The sequence below is a fragment of the Rhea pennata genome, chromosome 2 (assembly GCF_028389875.1).
Source record: "Rhea pennata isolate bPtePen1 chromosome 2, bPtePen1.pri, whole genome shotgun sequence".
NCBI classification, from domain to species: domain Eukaryota; kingdom Metazoa; phylum Chordata; class Aves; order Rheiformes; family Rheidae; genus Rhea; species Rhea pennata.
This window is the reverse complement of record NC_084664.1, coordinates 122,931,317-122,955,233: the sequence shown is the minus strand read 5'-3', so window position 1 is coordinate 122,955,233 and position 23,917 is coordinate 122,931,317. Positions and strand designations below refer to the sequence as shown.

The following is a 23,917-nucleotide window of genomic DNA, read 5'->3' as shown; positions in this document are numbered from 1 at the left end:
ATTGTTTTCAAAAAAGTAATCATAAGTATTTGGGAAAACGGAACAGGTGCCTTTGCAAGTCAGACGCACTGAAACTTAGTTTTTCACAGGAAACTTTCTTTTATTACTCCAATTTTCGTGCGCTCATCGCCCACAACGTCATTTGCGTGCCTGACTCATTTCTGCAGTTTCCTTGGTTTTACCACCCTTACCTTTTACATGTTTTCTACCTCACGTGTGCCTGTGCACTCTCATCAGTGAAACAACAGCGGCTTCCTTGGTGGGGAAAGCCTGACAGCTCTACGCTCACGCTACCACCAGCACAAGGCTACGTGGACGCGCAGGGCCGAAGCCGCCCGCTGGCCAGCTGCACTCCGGCTGCCGATTTTACGCGGCGAGGCGCCGCAAGCCTGGGCCGGACCCTTTCCGGCGGCGGAACCAAAGCGCCGGGCTGCGGGGCAGCGGGGGCCGCCGGCGGTGGCGCCGCGCTCTTTCCCTTCCCCCCCCCCCCCCTTTCCCAGCCTCCCTCGCGGCCCGCGATGCTGCTGCTGGCTGCGGGCTGCCGCCGCGCCGCCGGCCCGGCCTTGGCCTCCGCCTCGGCCGCGGCCGCCGCCTGGCTGCGGGGCGCCGCTCGCCGCGGGGTCCCGGCCGCCTGCAGCCGCCGGGCGGCCCTGCCCGCGCCCGAGGGGGTTCAGCAGGTGCGGGGAGTGGGGGAGGCTCGTCCTCCCGGAGGAGCGGGGGAAGGAGGAGGCTGATTCCCTGTTCTCGATTTGCATTTCCCTCCGCGTAAAAATACCGACTTAAAGGGAAGTCCGGGGCTCCCGTGCGGGCTGCCCCCGCTGCTGACCTCGGCTGGGCACCAAATGAACTGGGGGGTCGAGGCGGAGCTAGGTGCCGACTAGTGTTTCAAGGGTTAAAGGCGATACGTGCCTCCCTGCCAAGCCGTATAAAAGCAGAATGATTGCAAGGTTAATATTTGCAAGCTGGTTTGCCAATATTTAAGGCTGTTTTAGGATAACTAAATAAAAGGTTGTTAAAACGATTAAGCAGAATGTTAGTTGGAACTTGCTTGTGGTGTGCCTTCTAATATAATTTAACTTTCGGCCTCCAAATTCAGGTGCTGAGAATGGGTTTACCAACAGGAGAAGCTTCTTTTTTATATTAAAAGTAGATTGATGCTGATGTTAGTTGGCCGTATGCTGCCCTTATTTTCTAGGTTACATCTTTCCAACGTCTGGCTGTTCGCAGTCTCAGCACACCCCCCCCTCAGGAACACTCAGAACATGGAAGACTAATTTATACTGGAAATCTCGCAAAGGCGGTGTTAGGTATGTGATTTGCATTGCCATTTTTAAAAACTATTTACAGACTATAAAATGTAACATTAAAAAGGGGAATGTTCTTTTTCCATTTGTGTTAAACCCCAGATTCTTTGTGCAACCAAAAATGTTTTGGCCCTTGATGTTTGCTTCCACTATTTGTGATGATTAATTTTAATATTCTTTCCATATTTCAACTGTTTTTTTTTTGGGGGGGGGGGGTGGTCTCTAGTGAATTCTGCAGCTATCATGCATCTCAAATCCCTCAGTCTGCTTCTGGAGTACATTATCCTACCTGGGAGCAAAGACTAACTGTAACTGCCATTTGCATTCTGCATACTTTCAGATATAACTTAAATGTTTCTGAAGTGGCCAGATAGTCTGATGAAACATGCTATCTACTAATAAGACTTCTGTTGATCTCTCTCTGACCAGCTAGATTTACAAAGACATAGTGAAAAGTAAACAATCAGATGTTTTTGATGTGTACCTTTAATGAGGAAGGAAATATGCCTTAACATAATTTTCACAGCAGCTTAGGCTGTTGGTTCTTATGGTGGCTGGGAACTGCAGGTGTTTGCAGTTGTGACCATCTTTTAAACTGCATGTAAAGATGACAGTGGAGTACTTGTCATTGTTGAATAAACTAGTTTTTAGGATTAACTGAAGTGGAGGACCAAGCACACTTCTCTTTGAAATGTGTACTGAATGGCTATGTTAGCTCTGGATAGAGAGTTAACCATGATTTACTTTACAGATGTCCATGACTGAAGTCAAATACGAGTTTCTTTTGAATTCAATTTCCTATTTGTTAGAGTAGCTTTACTACTGGCTTAGTTTAACTAGGGGCAATAGACTAGCTTAACTACTGACTTAGTTTAACTAGGAGCAAACAATTTGTGTATGTCTTATTTTTTCACTGCTGAGTTACTTGAGGGGGAAATCCTTCCTTTTCTGTGAAATATTTTCACCTGTTTTTCTTTTTTTCTCCAGCTGAATCTAACGTGATGGTTTCTTTTAGAAATGTACTGTGCCTGTGTAAGGAATACTTCACAGGTGTGCGTAATAGCTAATAGTATAATGGCTGTGTTCATCATAGAAATAGTCAGCTCTACTAGCATTAACAAAACCTAACATGAATATATAAACAAAGCATAATAGTGGTAGGAAGAAAGAGTTGAATTTTCTGGTTCCTAGCAATGGCTTCATGTGCTTCTGGGTGTAAAAGCAAACCAAAAATCAACATATTACTGAAAATTCAGTCTTTTTATTTATGCTAGCTGTTCGCCTAATGCGATGGATATTTAGGAACAGAATGTACATAATTATAGAGATCCACATGTATTAACTTCGATTTTCTTTTATTTTTTTTTTTGTTTTGTGCAGGTGTGAGATTTTTCTCTTATTCTACCAGCGTGTTCAACCTTTTCATGATGCCCTACATCATACTCAAAACTGGTATTGGATTTGAAAGTCTATTTGTACAAGCTGCTTTTTATGGCTTGATAGGGTTTTTTACATTTATAACACCAATAACCTTGCATATCCTTACAAAAGGCTATGTGATTCGACTCTATTATAAAGCTGACATGGACACATATACAGCCATTACATATAATGCAATCTTGGCAGAAAAAGCAACTGTCTTCCATCAGAATGATGTAAAGCTTCCAGACATCAGCAGGATGTTTACAACATTTTATGCTAAAACTAAATCAATGCTTGTTAATCCAATGCTTTTCCCAAATCCAGAGGATTATGAACATCTCATGGGCTATGACAAACCTTTTTATTTTGACTTGGAGGAGGAAAAAGAAGCCACTGAAAGCAAATAATTTGAAGATAATGAATGTCACTATCATTATTTGTGGTGCAATGCTACCTATGTGAAAGAATGTAAAATTCTGTAATTCTGTAACATTTTTTAAAGTCTCAGATACTGTTAGAGTTCTTCAGATGCATTTTGGAATGTATAAAAGACCAAAGTCATTTTTTTTAAATAACTTGTAAACAGTATGAGGGATTTCTTCATAGTTAATGACACAAAACACAGTAAAACAAATGCTTACATCTGTCCTGTGCTTGCTTGTTCTTGGCTTGATTTTTATTGTTAGCTGCCCAGGAGAACTGTAAAATGCACAGGCTGTTCAATCTGTGCTGCAAATTCACCAACTCCATTTTGAAAGGAGTCATTCATATTAAAAAAAAAAACTTCAATACTCATTACCCATCAAGTACACAGTTAAGTTTTTAAGACTTAAAGATTAATTGCACCTAATACAAAAAGGCCAGGATTTCTTCTTGTTGGTACTGCATAGATGGTACAAAAGCTGTGGAGATGGCGTTCGCTTTTCTCTGTAAGAACAAAAAAGGGCAAGAAGGAGGAGCCAGGAAACTGTAGGCCAGTCAGCCTCACCTCCATCCCTGGAAAGGAGAACAGCTCATTCTGGATGTCATCTCCAGACATATGGAGGAAAAGAAGGTGATCAGGAGTAGCCAGCATGGATTCACCAATGGGAAATCCTGCTTAACCAATCTGATAGCCTTCTAGGATGGAATGACTGGCTGGGTAGATGAGGGGAGAGCAGTGGATGTTGCGTACCTTGACTTCAGCAAGGCTTTTGACACTGTCTCCCATAACATCCTCCCAGATAAGCTCAGGAAGTGTGGGTTAGACGAGTGGACAGTGAGGTGGATCAAGAACTGGCTGAAAGGCAGAGCTCAGAGGGTCGTCATCAGTGGTGTGGAGTCTAGTTGGAGGTCTGTGGCTAGTGGCGTCCCCCAGGGCTCAGTACTGGGCCCCATCCTGTTCAACCTCTCCATCAATGACCTGGATGAGGGGACAGAGTGCGTCCTCAGCAAGTTTGCTGATGCTACCAAGCTGGGAGGAGTGGCTGACACACCTGAGGGCTGTGCTGCTGTTCAGAGAGACCTGGACAGGCTGGAGAGCTGGGCAAGAGGAACCTCCTGAGGTTCAGCAAGGGCAAGTGCAGAGTCCTGCACCTAGGGAGATATAACCCTAGGCATCAGTCCCCCAGCAGGGGGTTGACCTTCTGGAGAGCAGCTCTGCAGAGAAGGACCTGGGAGTGCTGGTGGGTGACAGATTGACCATGAGCCAGCAATGTGCCCTTGTGGCCAGGAAGGCCAATGTTATCCTGGGGTGCACTGGGAAGAGTGTTGGCAGCAGGTCGAGGGAGGTGATCCTGCCCCTCTACTCAGCCCTGGGGAGGCCTCATCTCGAGTCCTGTGTCCAGTTGTGGGCTCCACAGGACAACAGAGACATGGAGCTGCTGGAGAGAGTCCAGCGTAGTACATTCAATCTCCTTTCAAACTATATTACAAAGCCGGAATCTCTTGGCAGCTCCTGATGAATGTCTTAATGAGCAAAAAATATTAAATGTGAGAGAAAGTACTTGGGAAGTGAGAACTGTCATGGTACAGTGAGTTATGAATATTCACTGTCATTATGAATTGTGTATAATACAAGGATATATGGCATTGGAAGGAAGAGTACTAAGAATCTGGAATTTAAGAGTTTTATCATAAGATTATCAAATATTTAAATGGACTGACACTTGAGGTAGTGCAGCTATCACCCATTAAAAAAGAACTGTTTAACTACTTTACAGAGGGGTTTCTGTATTTTGTATGGTTCAGATTTTTTCTTCCTTCTGTCTTTAAACAGACTTGATACGTTACATGCATTTATTCCTTGCTGACAACATGCTTATTTACTAAGCAATTCAAGTAAAGAGAGAAAAAATATACTTTCCCATAATAACTTATTTTCAAGACAATTTAGCACAATGGAAAGCTTTTTCCTAACTACAGTTATAGAGACTAAGATATCATGTGTATCATTACCTCTCAGTAGTACTAACAGAAATCTGTACAGGTACTGTAAAAATGGAAAGCTCAACAACATAAGAAAACTGAGAAGTTGCTATTGTCAGGCAAAAATGGTTAGCTTGTTTTCATTCAAACATACGAATAATGGTATTTGAAGAATAGATCTTTCCTGCTGTTTGTATGAAGGAACATAAATATTAACTCCCCCCCTTTTTTATCATAAAAAAGTCAATGCTAATGTTGTCCAATCACTCATGGTATGACATGTGGGAAATATTAAACAAGCAACACGTGAGTATTGGAGTTAATTAGGTCCAGCAGGGAATAAGATATTTGAAGAAGATAACGTGAACACTGAGCATGAAAGCTATCTCAGACATAATAGCATTTGAAAACTTCACAATGATGTGTAAATCTAGTGTTTTCCTGCTGCTTATTTGGGACAACTGAAATTTAGTCAACATTCTGGTGTCTTCAAGTTACTTATCAAAGATAGTATCTTTTTTTTCAAATATATGCAAATAGTAGCCGGTACACTGGCTAGTATTCAAACATCACTTCCTCCAAGCTCAAGAGTGGTGAATCCCTATGAGTAAGAAGTCCAGCAAAAGGGGCAGGAGACCTGCATGGGTGAGCAAGGAGCTCATGGCCAAATTCAGGCAGAAGAAGAAAGTACACAGAATGTGGAAGAGGGGACAGGCTACTGGGGAGAATTATAGGAATGCAGTCAGAGTATGTAGAGATGCAGCGAGGAAAGCCAAGGCCCAGTTGGAATTGGGTCTTGCAAGGGATGTCAAGGACAATAGGAAGGGTTTCTTCAAATACATCAGCAGCAAGAGGAGGACTGGGGAAAATGTGGGCCCACTACTGAACGAGGCAGGGGCCCTGGTGACAAGGGATACAGAGAAGGCAGAATTACTGAATGGCTTCTTTGCTTCAGTCTTCAATGCTAAGGGCAGTGCCCATGAATCCCAGAGTCTGGACGTGAGGGAGAAAGTCTGGAGAAGGGAAGACTCCTTTGGTTGAGGAGGATAGGATTAGAGACCTTCAGGGCAGGCTAGACATCCACAAATCCATGGGCCCGGATGGGATGCACCCTTGAGTACCAAGGGAGCTGGTGGATGTTGTTGCCAGGCCGCTCTCCACTGTCTTTGAGGGGTCCTGGAGAACTGGAGAGGTGTCTGAGGACTGGAAGAAAGCCAATGTCACTCCAGTCTTCCAAAAGGGCAAGAAGGAGGAGCCAGGAAACTGTAGGCCAGTCAGCCTCACCTCCATCCCTGGAAAGGAGAACAGCTCATTCTGGATGTCATCTCCAGACATATGGAGGAAAAGAAGGTGATCAGGAGTAGCCAGCATGGATTCACCAATGGGAAATCCTGCTTAACCAATCTGATAGCCTTCTAGGATGGAATGACTGGCTGGGTAGATGAGGGGAGAGCAGTGGATGTTGCGTACCTTGACTTCAGCAAGGCTTTTGACACTGTCTCCCATAACATCCTCCCAGATAAGCTCAGGAAGTGTGGGTTAGACGAGTGGACAGTGAGGTGGATCAAGAACTGGCTGAAAGGCAGAGCTCAGAGGGTCGTCATCAGTGGTGTGGAGTCTAGTTGGAGGTCTGTGGCTAGTGGCGTCCCCCAGGGCTCAGTACTGGGCCCCATCCTGTTCAACCTCTCCATCAATGACCTGGATGAGGGGACAGAGTGCGTCCTCAGCAAGTTTGCTGATGCTACCAAGCTGGGAGGGCTGTGCTGCTGTTCAGAGAGACCTGGACAGGCTGGAGAGCTGGGCAAGAGGAACCTCCTGAGGTTCAGCAAGGGCAAGTGCAGAGTCCTGCACCTAGGGAGATATAACCCTAGGCACCAGTCCCCCAGCAGGGGGTTGACCTTCTGGAGAGCAGCTCTGCAGAGAAGGACCTGGGAGTGCTGGTGGGTGACAGATTGACCATGAGCCAGCAATGTGCCCTTGTGGCCAGGAAGGCCAATGTTATCCTGGGGTGCACTGGGAAGAGTGTTGCCAGCAGGTCGAGGGAGGTGATCCTGCCCCTCTACTCAGCCCTGGGGAGGCCTCATCTCGAGTCCTGTGTCCAGTTGTGGGCTCCACAGGACAACAGAGACATGGAGCTACTGGAGAGAGTCCAGTGTAGGGCTACAAAGATGATCAGAGGACTGGAGCACCTGCCCTATGAGGAACGGCTGTGAGAGCTGGGCCTCTTCAGCCTGGGGAAGAGAAGACTGAGGGGGGATCTTATCAATGTGTACAAGTACCTGAAGGGAGGGTGTTAGGGGGACAGGGACAAACTGTTTTCAGTTGTCCCGTGTGACAGGACAAGAGGCAATGGGCAGAAATGGAAGGAGAGGAAGTTCCGCCTGACCGTGAGGGGGAATTTCTTCCCTGTGAGAGTGACGGAGCACTGGCACAGGTTGCCCAGAGAGGTTGTGGAGTCTCCTTCTCTGGAGATCTTCAAGGCCTGCCTGGATGCAACCCTGTCTACCATGCTGTAGGTGACCCTGCTGAGCAGGGAGGTTGGACTAGATGATCTCCAGAGGTCCCTTCCAACCTTAATGATTCTATGATCCTATGATCAGTAGCCAGGAGGAGTCTTCAGAAAGCAGACAGTTGTTGTTGCTAATTCCTTTGCCTGCAGGCCTCTGGGGAGGATGGGAAGAATGGCTGAATCTTAGTAAACTCTAGCTATTCACATTTATTGCGTGACTTCTTAAGCGATAGGCCCACTCCAAAGCAGCTCTGTCCCCAGAGATGGAGATCTTTCTCTTACATGTATGTGGAGTGTGGGGGAAGCATTCTGGCATAACATCTGCTCTGTCAAAATGCTGTCTAAAGTGTGTGCTGTATTGACTTAAAGAAAATATTAGCAGATAGTGGTTAAAATGCATTTTTTTGGACAGAAAATGGAAACTTTTCTTTAAAATGGAAACCTTGCTGGGGAAGCGAAAAGTAATCTTCTCTAGAGTACTGTTCAGATTTTCTGCCTTTAAAAATACTTCTCTATCTATTTACTTAGCTCTTCAAAGAAAGCCACCTTTAGTTCAATTAAAAAGAGGATTAGACCTTGGGATCTTTTTGCCTGACTGGATTTGTTAGATTAGTTCTGCACTCTGAATATGAAATTGGATTTAAATGTTTTCAGCCCAAACAGAGTTTTGGAATGTAAAGTGATGGATGCTTGTTTTTAAATAATGAAAGGCCTAAATATTTTGAAGTTTAAAAAAATTCTGACTTTTGTGTTAGCAGTATAATTTGTAGTAAGTTTGATGCTTGCTACTAATGAAGTCATCTTGATGCTGCAGATAATAAAAAACAGTTATAACTATCTTTTCAGGTGCTTCCTAAATTCTGAGTGAAAAGAATGTATTTAAAAATCTAAATGGCTTCTAAGGCTATTAATGTCCTATCATAGGATAACACTGCAGATCATATTAAAATATCAGTATTTTTAAATACTGCTATTCTGACTATTGAAACTACTCTGGATGTGTTTGCTGAGTGATTTAAAAGCAAGTCAGCCCATCCAGATTTTTTTGAGATGCTTCTTTTGTGTTGGGATAGCTATAATCTTAGAAGCCTGATCCAGCCCCCATTAAGCCGGTAAACCTAGATAGGCGACCAATAATAAACAAGAAATGTATTTCATACATTACGCTGAAAACATGAGAGCAGTAACACACAATTCTGATCATCATTTTTTAGTACTTGTGCTTTTTGAAGATAATGTTTACATCTAATTAAAAATAATCTTTTAATTCTTTTCATGTCTGATGCCTTCACTCCCTTCTTTTTGTGCTTGTAGATGAAGTTAACATCTACATCTTTAAATGTCAAGTAGAGGGAGAACAAGAAACAGAGTTTGCATGAGAAGGTAAAGAGAAGACCCCAAAATTGTATTTACAAACCCATGTAGACAATAACAAAATCCTCAGCCTTTTCTTGGGAATGTAAAAAATTTTGAGATTTTTGCTAATTCAGACTTAAGCAATAATAGTAAGAGATTTCCATTTCAATGGCTATGTTTCTTAAAAAATATATGTAGAGAGAATTAAAACACTATTTGTTCTGCCTGTTTGTCTTCAAGCAGAGAAATGCAGATTAAGCTAGTAGATGTCGCAGTTCTTTGCTCCTTTTATCAGACCAGCCCATCCTTTCTCCTGATCCCAAAGTTCAGATGCATTGCATAGTGCACTGAGTGCATTTCTGAGTAGGAAACTGGATGCTTCCTGTCCTAGGTATTTGCTATGAAACGTATGTAGGGGAAAACAGGTCCTCTTGCTGCTAATGAATCCTGCAGTGAGTGTTTCAGTAAACAGAGATTCCTGTTAACTAACTCCCAAAGCTTGAATAAGTACTGATTTTTAATATCAGCTCCATATCCTTCACAATTCTATTATTATTGTAAACTATTTTTCTTGATTATTTTTCTTCTTTAGTTTCATACATTTGGTGAAAAACAGTTTTGATCACAGAATATTACAAGTTGCTAATGTTTCCCTTCTGGTAGTTCTGGACATTTTTTCTGGTGTGGGTAGGTTATGTGCAACATGGAAGAATCAGATAATTTATAAGACCTAGACAATGTGCTCATACTGCGATGGAGATTCTGAAGAAAATTATTGATTTAGAGGCCGAATCTTCTAAAATATGTGAACCACAAGCTATCTTATTGGCAAGACTGCACCTACCGTGGAAACTGCCAGCTTCTGCAACCTGCCCAGTACCAGCCAGTCACTTATCACTAGCAGCTGGGTCTCACATCTTAGTCACTCTAGTGCCTGTTCCCCTCAATCTGGTGTGAAGAGCAGGAACATATGAAATGACTCAAACTTCCTTTCTGGACTCATCTCCTATTCCCTTCCAGCCTTTAGAGGTTCCATAGAAGGTCATAGATGACTGTTGTTTCTCCCAGGAAGACAGATAGGATGTGTACTTACAGTTTTTTCTTTTCACTCTCTGATTACAAGTTTTCTTGGCAATGTTCCTTTCCCTTTTTCTTAAGTTTTTGGCTTTGTCCACAGTATTATTCATTAGTTCCTATCTGTTCATAATTATAAAGTACAATACTTCGTGTCATTCTTTAATTTTATTCTTTAAATTAAATTATCCCTCAGCTCTCAGACTTCTCTTGCAAATGTACAAATTTCTGATGAGAAAATTATCCTCTTAAGATACATTAAAGAGAGATCTTTAAAGCTCTGAGGTACTTCAGACTCTTAAACACAGTCTCTAGAATTAAAAGATACTTAGTTTCACTTGAACTTCTTTTATTACGAACCAGAGTCATTGCACTGGCAAAGATAAGAAAAGCTGTGCAAGTCTTTCACACTGTAGAGAATATAATTAAGGCAATGGAAACTTCAGGAAATTCTATTCGTGCTGTAAAAACTAAGAGTACGCAAATGAGTAGTTACAATTGCTCAGTGTATCTTAATAAGTGGAAACTTGGTAAGCTGCTGTAATTTGGTTTCCCTGGAGTTGTGTGCTTGTACCATGAAGTTCTTCATGACCCCTTGTACAGCACAGCCTGCTACAGCCCCACCAAGAAAGGGAACAAGTGTGCTAGCTAAGAGCTGGATCCACTGATAAAAATAAGATTATCTGACAGCTATACAGACCTAAGCTCAAAAGAGCAGCTATTTTATGCATGGAAAAAGAGAACAAGAGCACACAACCACAAAATGTGTCCAACCACCTCCATTCTTGGAATATGAGTGGCAAACTGTGCTGCTGTGGTATCCATTTTGGCTATCAGGCTCAGGTAGGACATAAGCCTTTCTTCTCTCTTTACGCTCTGCTTTCTCTTTTTCCTGCCAAGTTTAATGGTTTAATATACTATTTAGAGTTGTTAAACAACTTGCAGCATCTCAGTTGCAGAGGAAATAAAGAGTCATAGACACGAAGTTCTAAATTCTCTGGACTTTGATTTATTTTAGATACTGCTAAAACCTGATATGAGAGTCAGTCCCTATCAAATGCAGTTACAAAGGATTTCAAAACAAGTGAGGTAAATTATCACAAAACTCTAGTAAAATAACACTATTGTGTAGCTCCCCCCAATTCTTTCTCCTTTTCACCTTCCTCCTCAGAGTATAAAAGAAAAAGTATATAAGTAAAGAAAGACTACTTAGTAAAAATAAAATGTAAATAAGTTTATTTCCTTCCTTTCTGGTGCCCTTTTGTACTATTTTTGAAAGGGCCAGAGCGAACCCCTCACACCTACAGTGCGCTGGTTTAGGGCTTTTGTCAATGAGCATCACGGGTTCAATTATATGAATGCCATCGGTAAGGGCATCAGAAACCACATGCAACTAAACATGAATTAGCTGAAAAGATGTAAAATGACAGAGATTATTTTAATTTAAGAACAAATAATCTTGACTCATAAAGTAAAAAAATAAGGAATAGCAGAGAATACAAAGTTTTCCCTAGCTGTCTGTATGAGCCACCAGGGGGGACTCATTCCTCATCTATATCAGTTACTGAAGCAAGTGCCTGAAAAAGCACCTGTTCTAGATTCAAGTCTAGCAAGTCACAGGGTTCAGCTGAGAGCTTATCTTCATTTAAGCTGAGAGAGCTTTTATATAAAATCTCATAAATCTGCAGGGCTTTTTCTGATCTACCCTGGAGTTTATCAGTCATCCAACGCTCAGTGCAGCAGAGTGAGTACAGGTCTGACATTGGAGGGATGGACACGCTTCCAGCTGGCCGAGCGGTGCCGGGCACGTCAACGCGGTACAAGCAGCGTGCTCTCCTGCCTCCTTACCACCGACCGGTGACTTGCGCTAAAGCTGTTGGGCCAGCAGAAGACTCAGTGGAGGTCTTCTTCTGCCTTCTCGCTCATTGGACTCGCTCTGGATCAGTGGCTCTCAAATCGGTGGCCACAGCTCTGTGATTAATAAGAAATGTTTTTTGACATGGTGACTGCTTTATTCTAGTTTCATTGTATATTTTACTATTTTAAGCCAAATTTGGCCCTTTTGAATTGTGTCTCTATTGTTGCTATGATTACAAAGGGGTTTGTGTGCTTTATTACGTCCTGTTGAACAAGAGCTAAGATCTGTGTGTGATGTATGTGCTCTGGAGATCTGTCAAGAAAACTATGTAATTTTGTATTCAGACTTAAAAGCCAAATATTAGAACTTTTCTTTCAGTTTTGAACTCTATTAGGCAGTGCAAATTTTGTTGTCGTCTGTAGTAACATTTCAAAGTACCAAACAGAATTCTCTAACATTATTAAATTTTGAAAATTTATCATCCATTGTGAATTATTAAATTTATTAGCTCCTCAGTTGGCACTTGTAAGTACTTTTAATAGAATTCTCCTCATCTTCCTGAACTAGTCTGTGTACTCCCTTCTCCTTCTGGGTAGTCAGTTGTGTGTGCTGTGTATCTATATAAAAGTTATCTTTTGGTTAAATATGTTTGGGCTTCTGAAAGCCCATTTTTTAATCTGTTGCTACTTCACCTTTAATATGTCTAAAATATTTCCCTAACATACACATGAATTATGAGAATAAAAGCTACAACTGCTTTTAGACACTATGTCAGAAAAAGGGAATGTTATATTTGTTGCATGTAATTTTTATGGAATTTCTTGCATAGCACAACATTGAATACCTGTGTCTTGCATATCTTGCTACTTTTTCAATTTCAGCAAATACAGTTTCTGATCTATAAAGAGCCTGTGGGCATATGTATAAATCAACAAGGTAATTCATGAGGAAATAATTCAATTAATATAATTTTCTGCATTTTATTATATTCTGAAAAAAATCCTGTAATGTTATTTTCTCTCAGTTAGATAGTGATTGTACGTTCTTGAATGAGGTATTGAACTCTTTTATCTATTTCCGTAGTTGAGACTACCAATATTGCTGATTTTGTGGAGTAAGAGCTGACCCAGTTTAGTCCACAGAGCTTATATAGCAGAAAAATGCAAAATAGATTAAGTTATTTTTTGTGTATTGCACTGACAAACAAGGGATAAAAACAAGGGAGTCTAATTCCAAAAGTGCTTGCAAATTTTTTATTTTATTGTTGGAGACCTGGCTAGTAAAATCTGCAATTTAGACTATGTTTTTCAACATAGTCCTACCCTAAAAAAAAAAAAATCAGATTCTTAATCTATCTTTAGTTATAACAGGGAGATCATGCTTTCCTATGAAAACATCTCAGTCACAACTGGACAGCTCTTGTTATTAACTGTATCCTGTCCGGTATCCTTCTGGCTACGTGCCTGGGCACTGTACTGCCAAATTATTCAGTGTTTGGGCTGGGCTTGGTGTTCTTCAGCTAATTGTGTAGGACAATGTTCCCCCCAGCCATTCCTGGGCAAAGCATGGGAATAGGCCAAAGAGAGGGTGAGGGAGTGAGGAATCAGATTCATCAGTAGTAATTCTGTGGATTTACAAACTTCTTTTCATTAAGAAATATCACCATGCTAGCTTTGAAGACCACACCTAAGAGTACAGAACATTAGAGGTTCAAGTCAGTAACATGTCAGATGGTTGCATAAATTCCCATTCTTACCTACATTTGGAAATACATTGTCTAATTAGACTCCTCTGTAGTACCAGAATGTCCTTTAAGTATGGTGGGCTTGATATGACATTCATTCTGAAAACTTGTGAAAAGTATTGACTAACGTATATGAATAAGAGGGTGGACTTGTTTTCCATCATTTGAAAGTGGTTTTTCACTTCTTTATTTTACAGAGGAAACTTTGTGAGCCTTTGAAATTGTGTCTCAACAAATGTTACTCCTGATGAGTCAATTAAACTTGTCTTGTACATGTTTCTGGTAATCATATTTTTAGTTTTTCTCACTTCCCTATTTTATGCAGTTTTCTCTTTCATTTTTCACTCGTGACTTGAGCTATATCATCTGGACAAAGCGTAACAGCAAAGACAGAAATTATTTTACTTCACAAATTTACGATGATAAACATGGTAGTGCTACAGTAGGATTAATTAAGATTGTAGAGAATTTGACAGAATAGTTGAATATTCCCTGAAGCCACGTGACTGAAGATGACTATGCTTATTTTTTGTTCCTCTTTCGCCAAAACGAAGCGTTCTGTCAAATAATATAGTAACTAAAATAAGTAACTATGTTTCAACTTTTTTTTTTCATTTTGTTCACCCCTGGATTTAGTGAATTGCTTTGTACATCATCAGATCTAGAAATATCATATACCTTTTGTGGTAAGTAAAAGATGGCTTATTCTTTTCTTATATGGTGTTTACACAAGAGTTATTGTAGCCTAAAGAAATGTGACCTTTCTCATTTGTTTCTTTGATGAATACAGAAAAATAAAAATAAGAAGCTCAGCTACAGTGCATATCTGTTGTTAATTAGATTGTATTTCTGTTATTAATTACCATATTATAGGAAGTACACTTCATAGGCATAAATATTACCACCATGCCGGTTGCATTAGCTATGAGAAAAGAGAGGTTTTCTATGAAATAAAGCAGTTGTGTTTTGTTTTAGGAAAAAATTAACAGGTAAGAGATTCCAACTCAATCTGTGACTGATCTGTGATCAATACTATATTGTATAAATGATACATACGGATTTAACCAATGCATTCAAGTCCATAGGTTGAGTTATATGGGAAAAGAAAGGCCTCAGTGAGATTCCGTCCGGCTAGGGAAGGGGTTATGTTCTGGGACAACATAGTGTGTCTCCTCTTTACTTTCCATGTTTGTATTGTAGGCCAGTGGATCTATGTAGTTTCCTACTGTTTTTTCATGGATTTTGCAATAACTAAGCACTGATGTCAGGAGACCTCTCGAACAGACCCAGTGTGCCTGCCTGACCCCAACAGCACCCCAGCGCTGGGCTTTGGAGGAGATATTTCACAAGGAAAGGGCCATGTCTAATAAAAATCTGTGGGCATTACTAGTGTGTATCACTTGTAAAATAGCAGTATAAATTAAGGCACAAGAAGAAATGTTTATTTTATGTACTTTGCTTTTACATTAATACCCAATTTTAAATTTAACAAGTATAAAAGTTGCTATACTTAAGCTTGCAGATCAAGCCTTCAAGACTACAGTGAATTATTTTTCCCCTTTTTTCTGTCATATTTTTCTGTTATAATTTCCCACACAATTGTTTCTGTGCTAAGAAAATGGCTGCTGATTACTAATAGTCAGTTTGGGGGGAGAAGTCAGCACTTTTCATTGTAAATCATTGTGAAGACACTTTTGCTACCTCAGATGGTCAGCAGCTTAGTATGCAGTGACGCTCCTTCTACATGCAAACCTGCACATGTTTAACATGGACACACCTGGAAAGCCAGAAGATGTAATTTCTACAACTGAAATAAAAGTACTGAATGGAAGTCCTGCCAAAGGCTGTCACAGAATTATTTTTTTCTAAATTAAAATATCAGATAGCGGGCCCTGATTTTGATTAGATATGGAGCATATGATGCTTTGTCACACTGCATCTTACACTGAGATCTGTTCTGTGTATGCTGTACAACGTTAGGTGGATCAGTCATAAAGCAAATCTGCTCATTTACTTTATTCTGGAAAGGGTGCTGGTCCATTACAATCATGTTTCCCTGTTGTTAGAGGCCTTCTATAATTTCCATGATTAGCATAAGTAGGAATATTTTCATCAAAGGACCATGCTGACACAATGCTAATAAACGGCATGTGACTTCAAAACAGAAATAAAGGTACTTTAGCCTCTGCTTGTTTGTGTGCAAAATATCAACCTAATAATTGACTTTTCTTACTACTTAATCTCAACTTAATATGTTTTTACTTTTGACTTCTATGCATATGAATAATTAGAAATATCATTTAAAATACATATTTACTGTTTGCTATGGATATTTCATGTTATATAATTTCACAACTTATAGCTTATATTAAAATTTATTTAAAATATGTATGTTTATTATAACTGTGTATGTATGTTTGCTTCTGTTATTTTGCTGGAGAAGTCTATTCACTCTGACTACATGAAATATTTTTTTGTCCTGTAGATTCTATAGTTCACGCCTTTGTGTTTAATATAACACCTTGTACCATGATGCAGAAACCCATCTGGAATGTTGTTCTTACCTGGATTCCACGTAAGTCACTCCTTGCCAGAGAATTATATTCTATAAATGCAAAAAATACAACGCAAAAAGAAATTAAAGCAAAAGAAATTTGAATTTTTTCATTCGTATATTTTTGTAAGATTGATGATTTTTGTTTAAAAATAGTTTTTGTTGGTCTAGAAATAAATCATTTAGGTTATTTATTTTTGTTAGTTTCGGGAGCCTTTAAACACAAATATTTTAAAGAAAATTATTTTTAAATCTAAATACCATGTCTGTGTATATGTTTTTCCTCATTACCTTTTTTTTATTTGCAATGTCTTAAATAGGAAGTGACATCACCTTTTTGAAGGTAGTCTTTAGAGTCTGGTTTGATGGTGTCGTAGCGTTAGACTGGAAAGCAATTCTTTGTAGTGGAGCTGACGACGAATATACTGTTTGTGGAGCGTTGAAAGGAGGTCAGTGTAAATAATACGCAGTATCTTTGCCTTGCCTTGCCGAAAGCCTCCATAAAAGAGGCAACATCTGCCCACTTTTTAAATACTTACCACTAAGCAGATGTCTTAAGTGACTGTTTCATCAACCCACGGGGACAGATATTTCTCTCCGCATTCTAGACCAATTTGTGTAGCTTGGCAGGAAAACCTAGAAGAGTAAAGCTAGCCACACTACGCGTTTTGGCTGTTACAAAGCTGTCCTTCGCCCCTCTGCATCTGGTCCAGCTCAACTGCTGAACAAGGGAGACATATCTGGCTCCAAGAAGCAGCAGCTTAAGCTATTGAAAGACATCATGGTTCACCAAGCTAAGGGGGGCTTGGAGAACAAGGGGACTTGCCACAACTTAAGCTCAGATTGACTCTAACTTTAGTTACATCACATGGACCAGTTATTTGAACCCTGAGCTCCTGGCTTGGGCAACATAATTCAGAGCAAGCAGTTCTCCAGTGTCAGAACTTTGCTAAAATACAGAACCTCCAAATTCTGTGTTTTAATGTCTTTGTAGTGTGATTTCCACCTCTGTTAAGTAGGATTAATAATATTCTTTACCTCATTATCACAATTTTATTGTTAATATCTCTAAAATACCATGGAAATACTATAATTGACTGGGCTGCACACACAAACCTGAGAGGAGCCAGGGACATTACTAATCTCCAGAACACAGTTCATTTAAGTGTCTAGATTATGTTTTAAAGATATTCTCCACACAGGCATAAATTGCTTTTTCTTATTAGAGGAGAATAAATCCTGTCATAGGGACTAACCAACACTAACATAACACAAGTTCAGGCCCAGAGAATTCATGATATCAGACTACAAGCAAAAATGACCAGGACAGAGGTTACACAGTATGTGGTTATAGTATGCAGAATATCAACTCTGTGCAGTTATTCAGAACTACTATGACAAGTTAAGTTATTGGAGGTATCAGTTGACTAGATAGGAGATGTTGCAGTGGCTTTGTGCTTAATTTTTATTTCCTAATATGTGATTTAGACAAAGAGACGAAGCTCGGGGAGAGGAAATAACTGAAGGCTTTATCATTTGGCAGAGAAAACAGCTTTGCTGTTGCCGAGAGATATGGCACATTGCTTTGAAGTTATTTAGGAAGTTTGATTGATGGCTTTATGATTAAGTAACCATTTCTATGATGATGATCCCTATTTTACAGAAACAATTGCAACAACGTTTCTTATTAAAGGTTCAAGAACGACGTTTCCACAGGTACTTTCCAGCATTTTATGTAAAGAGATAACAATAGTAAAATAACATACTTACGTGTTCATCCAAATTGTAGAAAACAGCAAAAAGAAATGTAAGAAAACTTTCTCATGCTTGAAGTAATGACTCTAGAATGATAGTGATTCTGGAATAATAAATGCGCTCAGTTTATTTCTCTATGCATAGCTTTCTATAAACTTTATTTTGTAAAAGAATGCCCAAAGATATTAGTTAATGTCACAGTAATTATTCTGTTTATTTGGTAAATTATTGTGTTTACTTTACCTGTGGGGTAAATCCATCCATATTCTTTCTTCCTATTTGATTCATTCTCTTAGGTTCTCTTCACACTCTTGGCTGTTCCTCCAGAAGCCTTTTTCAAAGATTTGAAGAGGGATAACAACATTCGAAAATAAAAGCAGTGCTCCAGTCTTGAACCAGGAGCAGCATCAGTCCTCAAGTTAGCCCACTCTGATCCAATCAAGGACCAAGGGTTCATCACCCTGAACCTTCCCAAGACCTTGACACTAGCCTTAGCATCACTAACCCAGGCATTCCTATTAATTCCCACAAATGTTGCTAAGGAGCTCCTACTGGCACAAAATCTCCAGCATCCCCTTCCTAACCCATAATTTAAAGTTCATGGGCCTCTTCAGAATCCCTTCTAGCCCAGAGTTGTTAGTAGACAGGACCCCCCTTTGCCAAAGGTCCTCTGAGAGATCTGTGCTTGTCTGACAGTTCTTCATGGGACTCTGCCAGCCCTAGCCCTAAACTTAAATTATAGCCTTTGCTGTAACTGGAAGCTCTTGCAAGCCTTACAGTTTTTTTCATTAATCGTAAGAGCCCTTCTGGTCCCAGATGCTCATCCATAGCTTGTCATATCAGAAGAGGAAGGTGACAGGTGTCAAAGAGGTAGGGTGAGATCTGGGTTCAGTAGAGGCTAGCAAGCTAACTTTTGTGATGGTGCTTACGAGAGTCTCCTGTCTGTACGAGGATGTGGAGATAAAATAGGTGGCTGCAAAACAACTAAGTCTAGCGTTATGTTGCTTTACAGATGAAACTGCTGAATATAGATGAGCAAAATCCTGTGTTTGGAAGGAAAGCTGAGCTAACATGAGCGCTGGTGTTGATTTCTTTAGTGTCTGCTATGAGAAAGTGTGGCTGAGCTGGAGCTGGGCTTCTGGTTAAGATTGGGGTAAGCAGGATCTCACTTGTCAGGGAGCAGGATGAGGCAGCTACTCCGTAAGGGAGGGAGCTGGGAGCTGAGGGTGACAGCCAGGCTGGCAGGGCCATGCCCGCACCGACATGGCACCATCCCACTGTGCCCAGCGAGGAGAGCAGGACAGGGCTGTTGTCAGTGACTAGGGTCAGCCTCGGCTACAGACAAGTCTGTAGTCATGAGACAGGTCCAAGGCCAAACCAGAAAATCAGGCCAGGGTCACGAAAGCACAAGGCCAGGCATAGATACCTACGACATATTGTAGGCAAAGACCACGAGCGAGGGCTGGCTCCTGAGCAAGGTCGGGGAAGGCCTCTCACAGCTCCTTCTCCCATGTTTGATCCAAGGTCCCACGGCTGTGCCATGGCAGAGCTGTCCCTGGGCACAGCCAGCCAAAGCCCTAGGAAAGGCAAGAAGAAGTTGCAGACCCTGTGGGTGCGCTCATGGCCCTGAGACCATGATTTAGGCTGGGGGCCAAAATGGCAGCTTGTGACCTCATCCTGAGGAACAGTCCTGGTTATATTTTAAGCAAGGACTAGAAGAAATGACTAGAGCTAAAGGTCACATTAGAACTGAGGTTATGTATAGGCTCCAGACTTGATAAGAACAATCAATTGCTTCAAAGCCTGGATTTAGAAGGAAGTGGTAGGCTATACCAAGAACAGTTGGTGGCAACATCATCTTGTTTCATTATGTCAGGGACTAACAACACTCACTGAGCTAGGATCAAAGAGAGGGTTAGCTCTAGCATTAGGCTTAGAACACAGTCCCTTAGGGCAGCACGCAAATACCTGCACTCTGTCTAACTTTTCCCATTCTCTACCATAGATCTTTCTTCCCACTTTCCTCTCTCCAGTACACTTCTTCCTAATCCTGACATCATGTCTAGAATCAGGGTTTCTTTTTATTTTCTGCCAGTAATACTATGAGGTTGTTATAGCTTTTATCAATCAGATATTTGATGTACTCACATCACAAGCTCACTAAGTCAACTAGTTTCACAGGTCCTATAGAGGCTGAATGGAAATATCAAATATCCAGTACCTGATTATAGCTGAAAACAACAGAATAGACTGTCTAATATAACAAACTCTGTTACAGGACACTGATCAGAAGCTGTGCAGCATGTAGCCTGGAGGATTCTTGCAGGACTGACCATAAAATACAGGGGCTTTGCTTGCAACTACCTATGGCATATGTATTTTTGGGGAAGGAGGTAGCAGAAAGTCAGAAGTCAGCAGAAAGCAGAAAAAGTGTTGGTATATCTCAATCTCTGCTAGATGTAAACTATAAGGGCTAGTGAGATTATACTGCCTCACAGCAAGAAAAAAAAAGAAAAAAAGAAAGCTGCGCAGTTGCTCATTGCTACAGAACAGAGCCTGGTCTGTCAGCTCAGTTAATTCCTCTTTGTATGTCTATTTTGTCAGCTGGAGCAGCAATCGCAAGTCAGAACCATTAATCAAGAGGCCGGCTCTGGAAGGGGAGACCAGAGCCCTTGGGAGCACAGGACTCCTTGGTTTGGGAGGGAGCCCTAAGAAGTATAAGCTAGATCACAGCCTGTGTTTGTTAGTGCTGGGCTTGTGAAAAGGATGTTGTGCAATATTTTTTATGTGCATACGTATTTGAATATATTAATGGTAACAGTCACTGATGGGAATCTTTGTTTTTCCATCCTAACAGAAATAACACGAACCATGCTAACTCCTTGGCCAGAAATGGGTAGCATTATGCACTGACTTTGTTTTTTTTCTCTGCTTGCTTTTAGGGAAAATATACTGTTATTATGAAAGGATTCTCTGATGATTCTGAAAAGAATATGCTCATATGCCTAAATTTTACCATGACAGTAAAACAAGAAGCTTTCTGAATGTGGTAAATGTTACAAATAATTTCAGGACACAGAGATCTCTTCTGCAAGCAATCGGGATCTGATCCATGAAATAATAAGCACACTAATTATCCTGGGATAGAATACAGCATGTACTGTATGGAAGCTTACATGATGGATAGTCTTATCCATTTATAGCACTGCTGTAATCAGATGCTCTGCCAATGTGCACAAAATCTCTGGGAATCAGCCCTGCTGATTAATCCTGAGAGTCTTTCTGAATGGATGTCAGATTAATAACTGCATTTCAGTGCTGTGCCTTGAGTTATGAGAAAGCTGAGCACTTCCGACTGCATTGAACTAATGCAAGAATTTTTGAAGTCCTGAGCTGCAAGAATTAGGTATTTATCAGTACTTGGTTGAAAACATGACAGCATTTGAATCTAGAACCCTGTTTTTCCTATTAACAATAAAACTCGATTGTGTGACCAACTTGAGAAACGATTTTTATGCTCCTGTTATTTTCTGACGATCTTTAAGGGCTTCCTCATCTTCTCCTCTGCTTTCATCACAGTGAAAGAGAAAAGTAACAACTTGCTCCCTACTATTAGCTGATGATAATAAAATCCAAAACAAAACATGTTACCATATATGCTGCTGCAGTACCACTGAATTAAGCCATCCAGAGCTATAACTTCAACCACACAGGAGAGCGCTTTTAGCTCGGGCACCGGAGCTGGAGCTGCGATGGGGCCTGCGGCAGGCGAAACGCGTCCTTTCTTCGTGCCCAACTCTCCGTCAGGAGCTGCCTGGTGAAGTCGGACTTCATCTTCTGAATGGATGTACCCGCGGTGGAGTTTGGGCGCTGTGTCGGCCACTAGGGTGTGCTGTACCTAACAGTTTCCTGCAAAATCCCCCGGGGAGGGAAAAAAAACCCCCGAAAACCAGAAGAAACCAACCCTCTTTCAGGCTGTTAAATAAACTACCAACCATGCAAATTAGTCATAGTAAAATTTTACATTCACTTCAACAGAGGCATCCTTCAAATTGGGTACCAGGAAAAACAAAAGAAAAAAAAACAAAACACGACAGGATGTTCAGACATTTGATTTTAGGTATTCAGTTTAACAGCTAGCTTCACTATAATGATAATTTGGCAAAATCATCTGTATTCAATAAAAATATAAGAACTAGAATTGTGTTACAGTAGAAGACAAGAAGTCAAAATTACATCAAAGTAGCAATGGCAAAGTATCTGTGCTTACATTCAGCCCTCAGACCATTATGGTAGTGGTCTGTTATAGACTGTTACAGCAGCTCCTGTTTAATTTTCAGTCAAGCTATTAGATTTGTTAACATTTTCCTATGAATCTGAAGTATCAACCAAAAATTAGCCAGAAAGTCTACTAACTATTTTCTACTTTTCTCCTATTCTGCTCGTTTCAAATAGTACTATTGTGTACGATTACTATATATGATGTCCCCTTGTACCCATTTTGCAAGTGTCCAGCAGCCGCAAGCAGACTTCTCAAAGCAGTTTTTAGTGCCAAGTGTTCCGACATTTATGTTGTCCTGACACTTTCTGGAAGGTAGAAGAAACAATCAAAGATCATATTTTCATTAAGTAGCAAGTACTTACCTTAAGTAGCAAGAAGAAAAGCTAATAACAAGTGGCAATCTACTATATTCATATGATCTCTTTTTACACAGAATCACACATGGAATGATTGAAAAGGACCTCTAGAGATCATCTAGTCCACCTCCCCCTGGTCAGGCAGGGCCACCTAGAGCACGTTGCACAGGCTTGTGTCCAGATGACTTTTGAATATCTCCAAGGAAGGAGACTCCACCACTTCTCTGGGCGACTTGTTCCAGTGCTCTGTCATCCTCACAGTAGAGAAGTTTTTTCAGATGGAACTTCTTGTGTGCCACTTTGTGCCCATTGCCTCTTGGTGTCCTGTCACTGGACACCACTGAAAAGAGTCTGGTTCCATCCTCTTGACACTCCCCCTTAAGATATTTATATACGTTGATATGATCCCGCCCTCCCAAGTCTTCTCTTCTCCAGACTGAATAGGCCCAGCTTTCTTGACCTTTCCTCATATGAGAGATGCTCCAGTCCCTTCATCATCTTAGTACCCCTTTGCTGGACTTGCTCCAGTAGCTCCACATCTCTCTCGTATTAGAGAGCCCAGGACCAGGACTGCACTCCAATACTCCAGGTACAGCCTCACCAGCACCCACCAGGATAACCTCTAGCTCTAGAGGGGAAGGATAACCTCCCCTGACCTGCTCTCTAATGCACCCCAGGATACCATTGACTTTGGCCACAAGGGCACATTGCTGGTTCATGGTCAACTTGTTGTCCACCAGGACTTTCAGATCCTTCTCTCTAAAGTTACTTTCCAGCAAGTTAGCCCCCAACATATACTAGTGGGGTTACTCCTCCCCAGGTTAAGGACCCTGCACTTGACTTGGTTGAACTTCATGAGGTTTGTCTCTCCAGCCTGTCCAGGTCTCTCTGAATGGCAGCACAGCCCTCTGGTGTATCAGCCACTGCTCCCAGTCTGGTATTATCAGCAAACTTGCTGAGGAGGCACTCTGTTCCTTCATCCAGGTCACTGATGAATAAGTTGAACAAGACTGGCACCAGTACTGACCCCTGGGGGACACCACTAGCTACAGGCCTCCAACTAGACTGCACCACTAATCACAACCTTCTGAGCTCTGCCGTCCAGCCAATTCTCAATCCACCACATTGTTCACTCATCTACTCTGTGCTTCCTGAGCTTGCCTATGAGAATATTACAGGAGACAATGTCGAAAGCCTTGCAGAAGTCAATGCAGACAACGTCCACTGCTCTCCCCTCATCTGCTCAGCCAATCATTCTATCAGAGAAGGCTGTCAGTTCAGTTAAGTATGATTTCCC

General features: G+C 41.2%; 2 protein-coding genes across 2 annotated transcripts; both read left to right on the top strand.

Moving 5' to 3' along the window:
- Nucleotides 1–518: 518 nt before the first annotated feature.
- On the top strand, nucleotides 519–3,371 carry TMEM70 (transmembrane protein 70). The gene is made up of 3 exons (XM_062568533.1): nucleotides 519–677; nucleotides 1,196–1,307; nucleotides 2,685–3,371. Exons 1-3 carry the CDS (start codon nucleotides 519–521, stop codon nucleotides 3,131–3,133), a joined length of 720 nt encoding a protein of 239 aa, XP_062424517.1. The 3' UTR covers nucleotides 3,134–3,371.
- A 5,129-nt stretch (nucleotides 3,372–8,500) lies between these two features.
- Nucleotides 8,501–21,026, top strand: LY96 (lymphocyte antigen 96). The gene is made up of 6 exons (XM_062568180.1): nucleotides 8,501–8,516; nucleotides 14,261–14,359; nucleotides 16,159–16,248; nucleotides 16,548–16,676; nucleotides 17,891–17,943; nucleotides 20,925–21,026. Exons 2-6 carry the CDS (start codon nucleotides 14,266–14,268, stop codon nucleotides 21,024–21,026), a joined length of 468 nt encoding a protein of 155 aa, XP_062424164.1. The 5' UTR covers nucleotides 8,501–8,516; nucleotides 14,261–14,265.
- The last annotated feature ends 2,891 nt before the right edge of the window (nucleotides 21,027–23,917 follow it).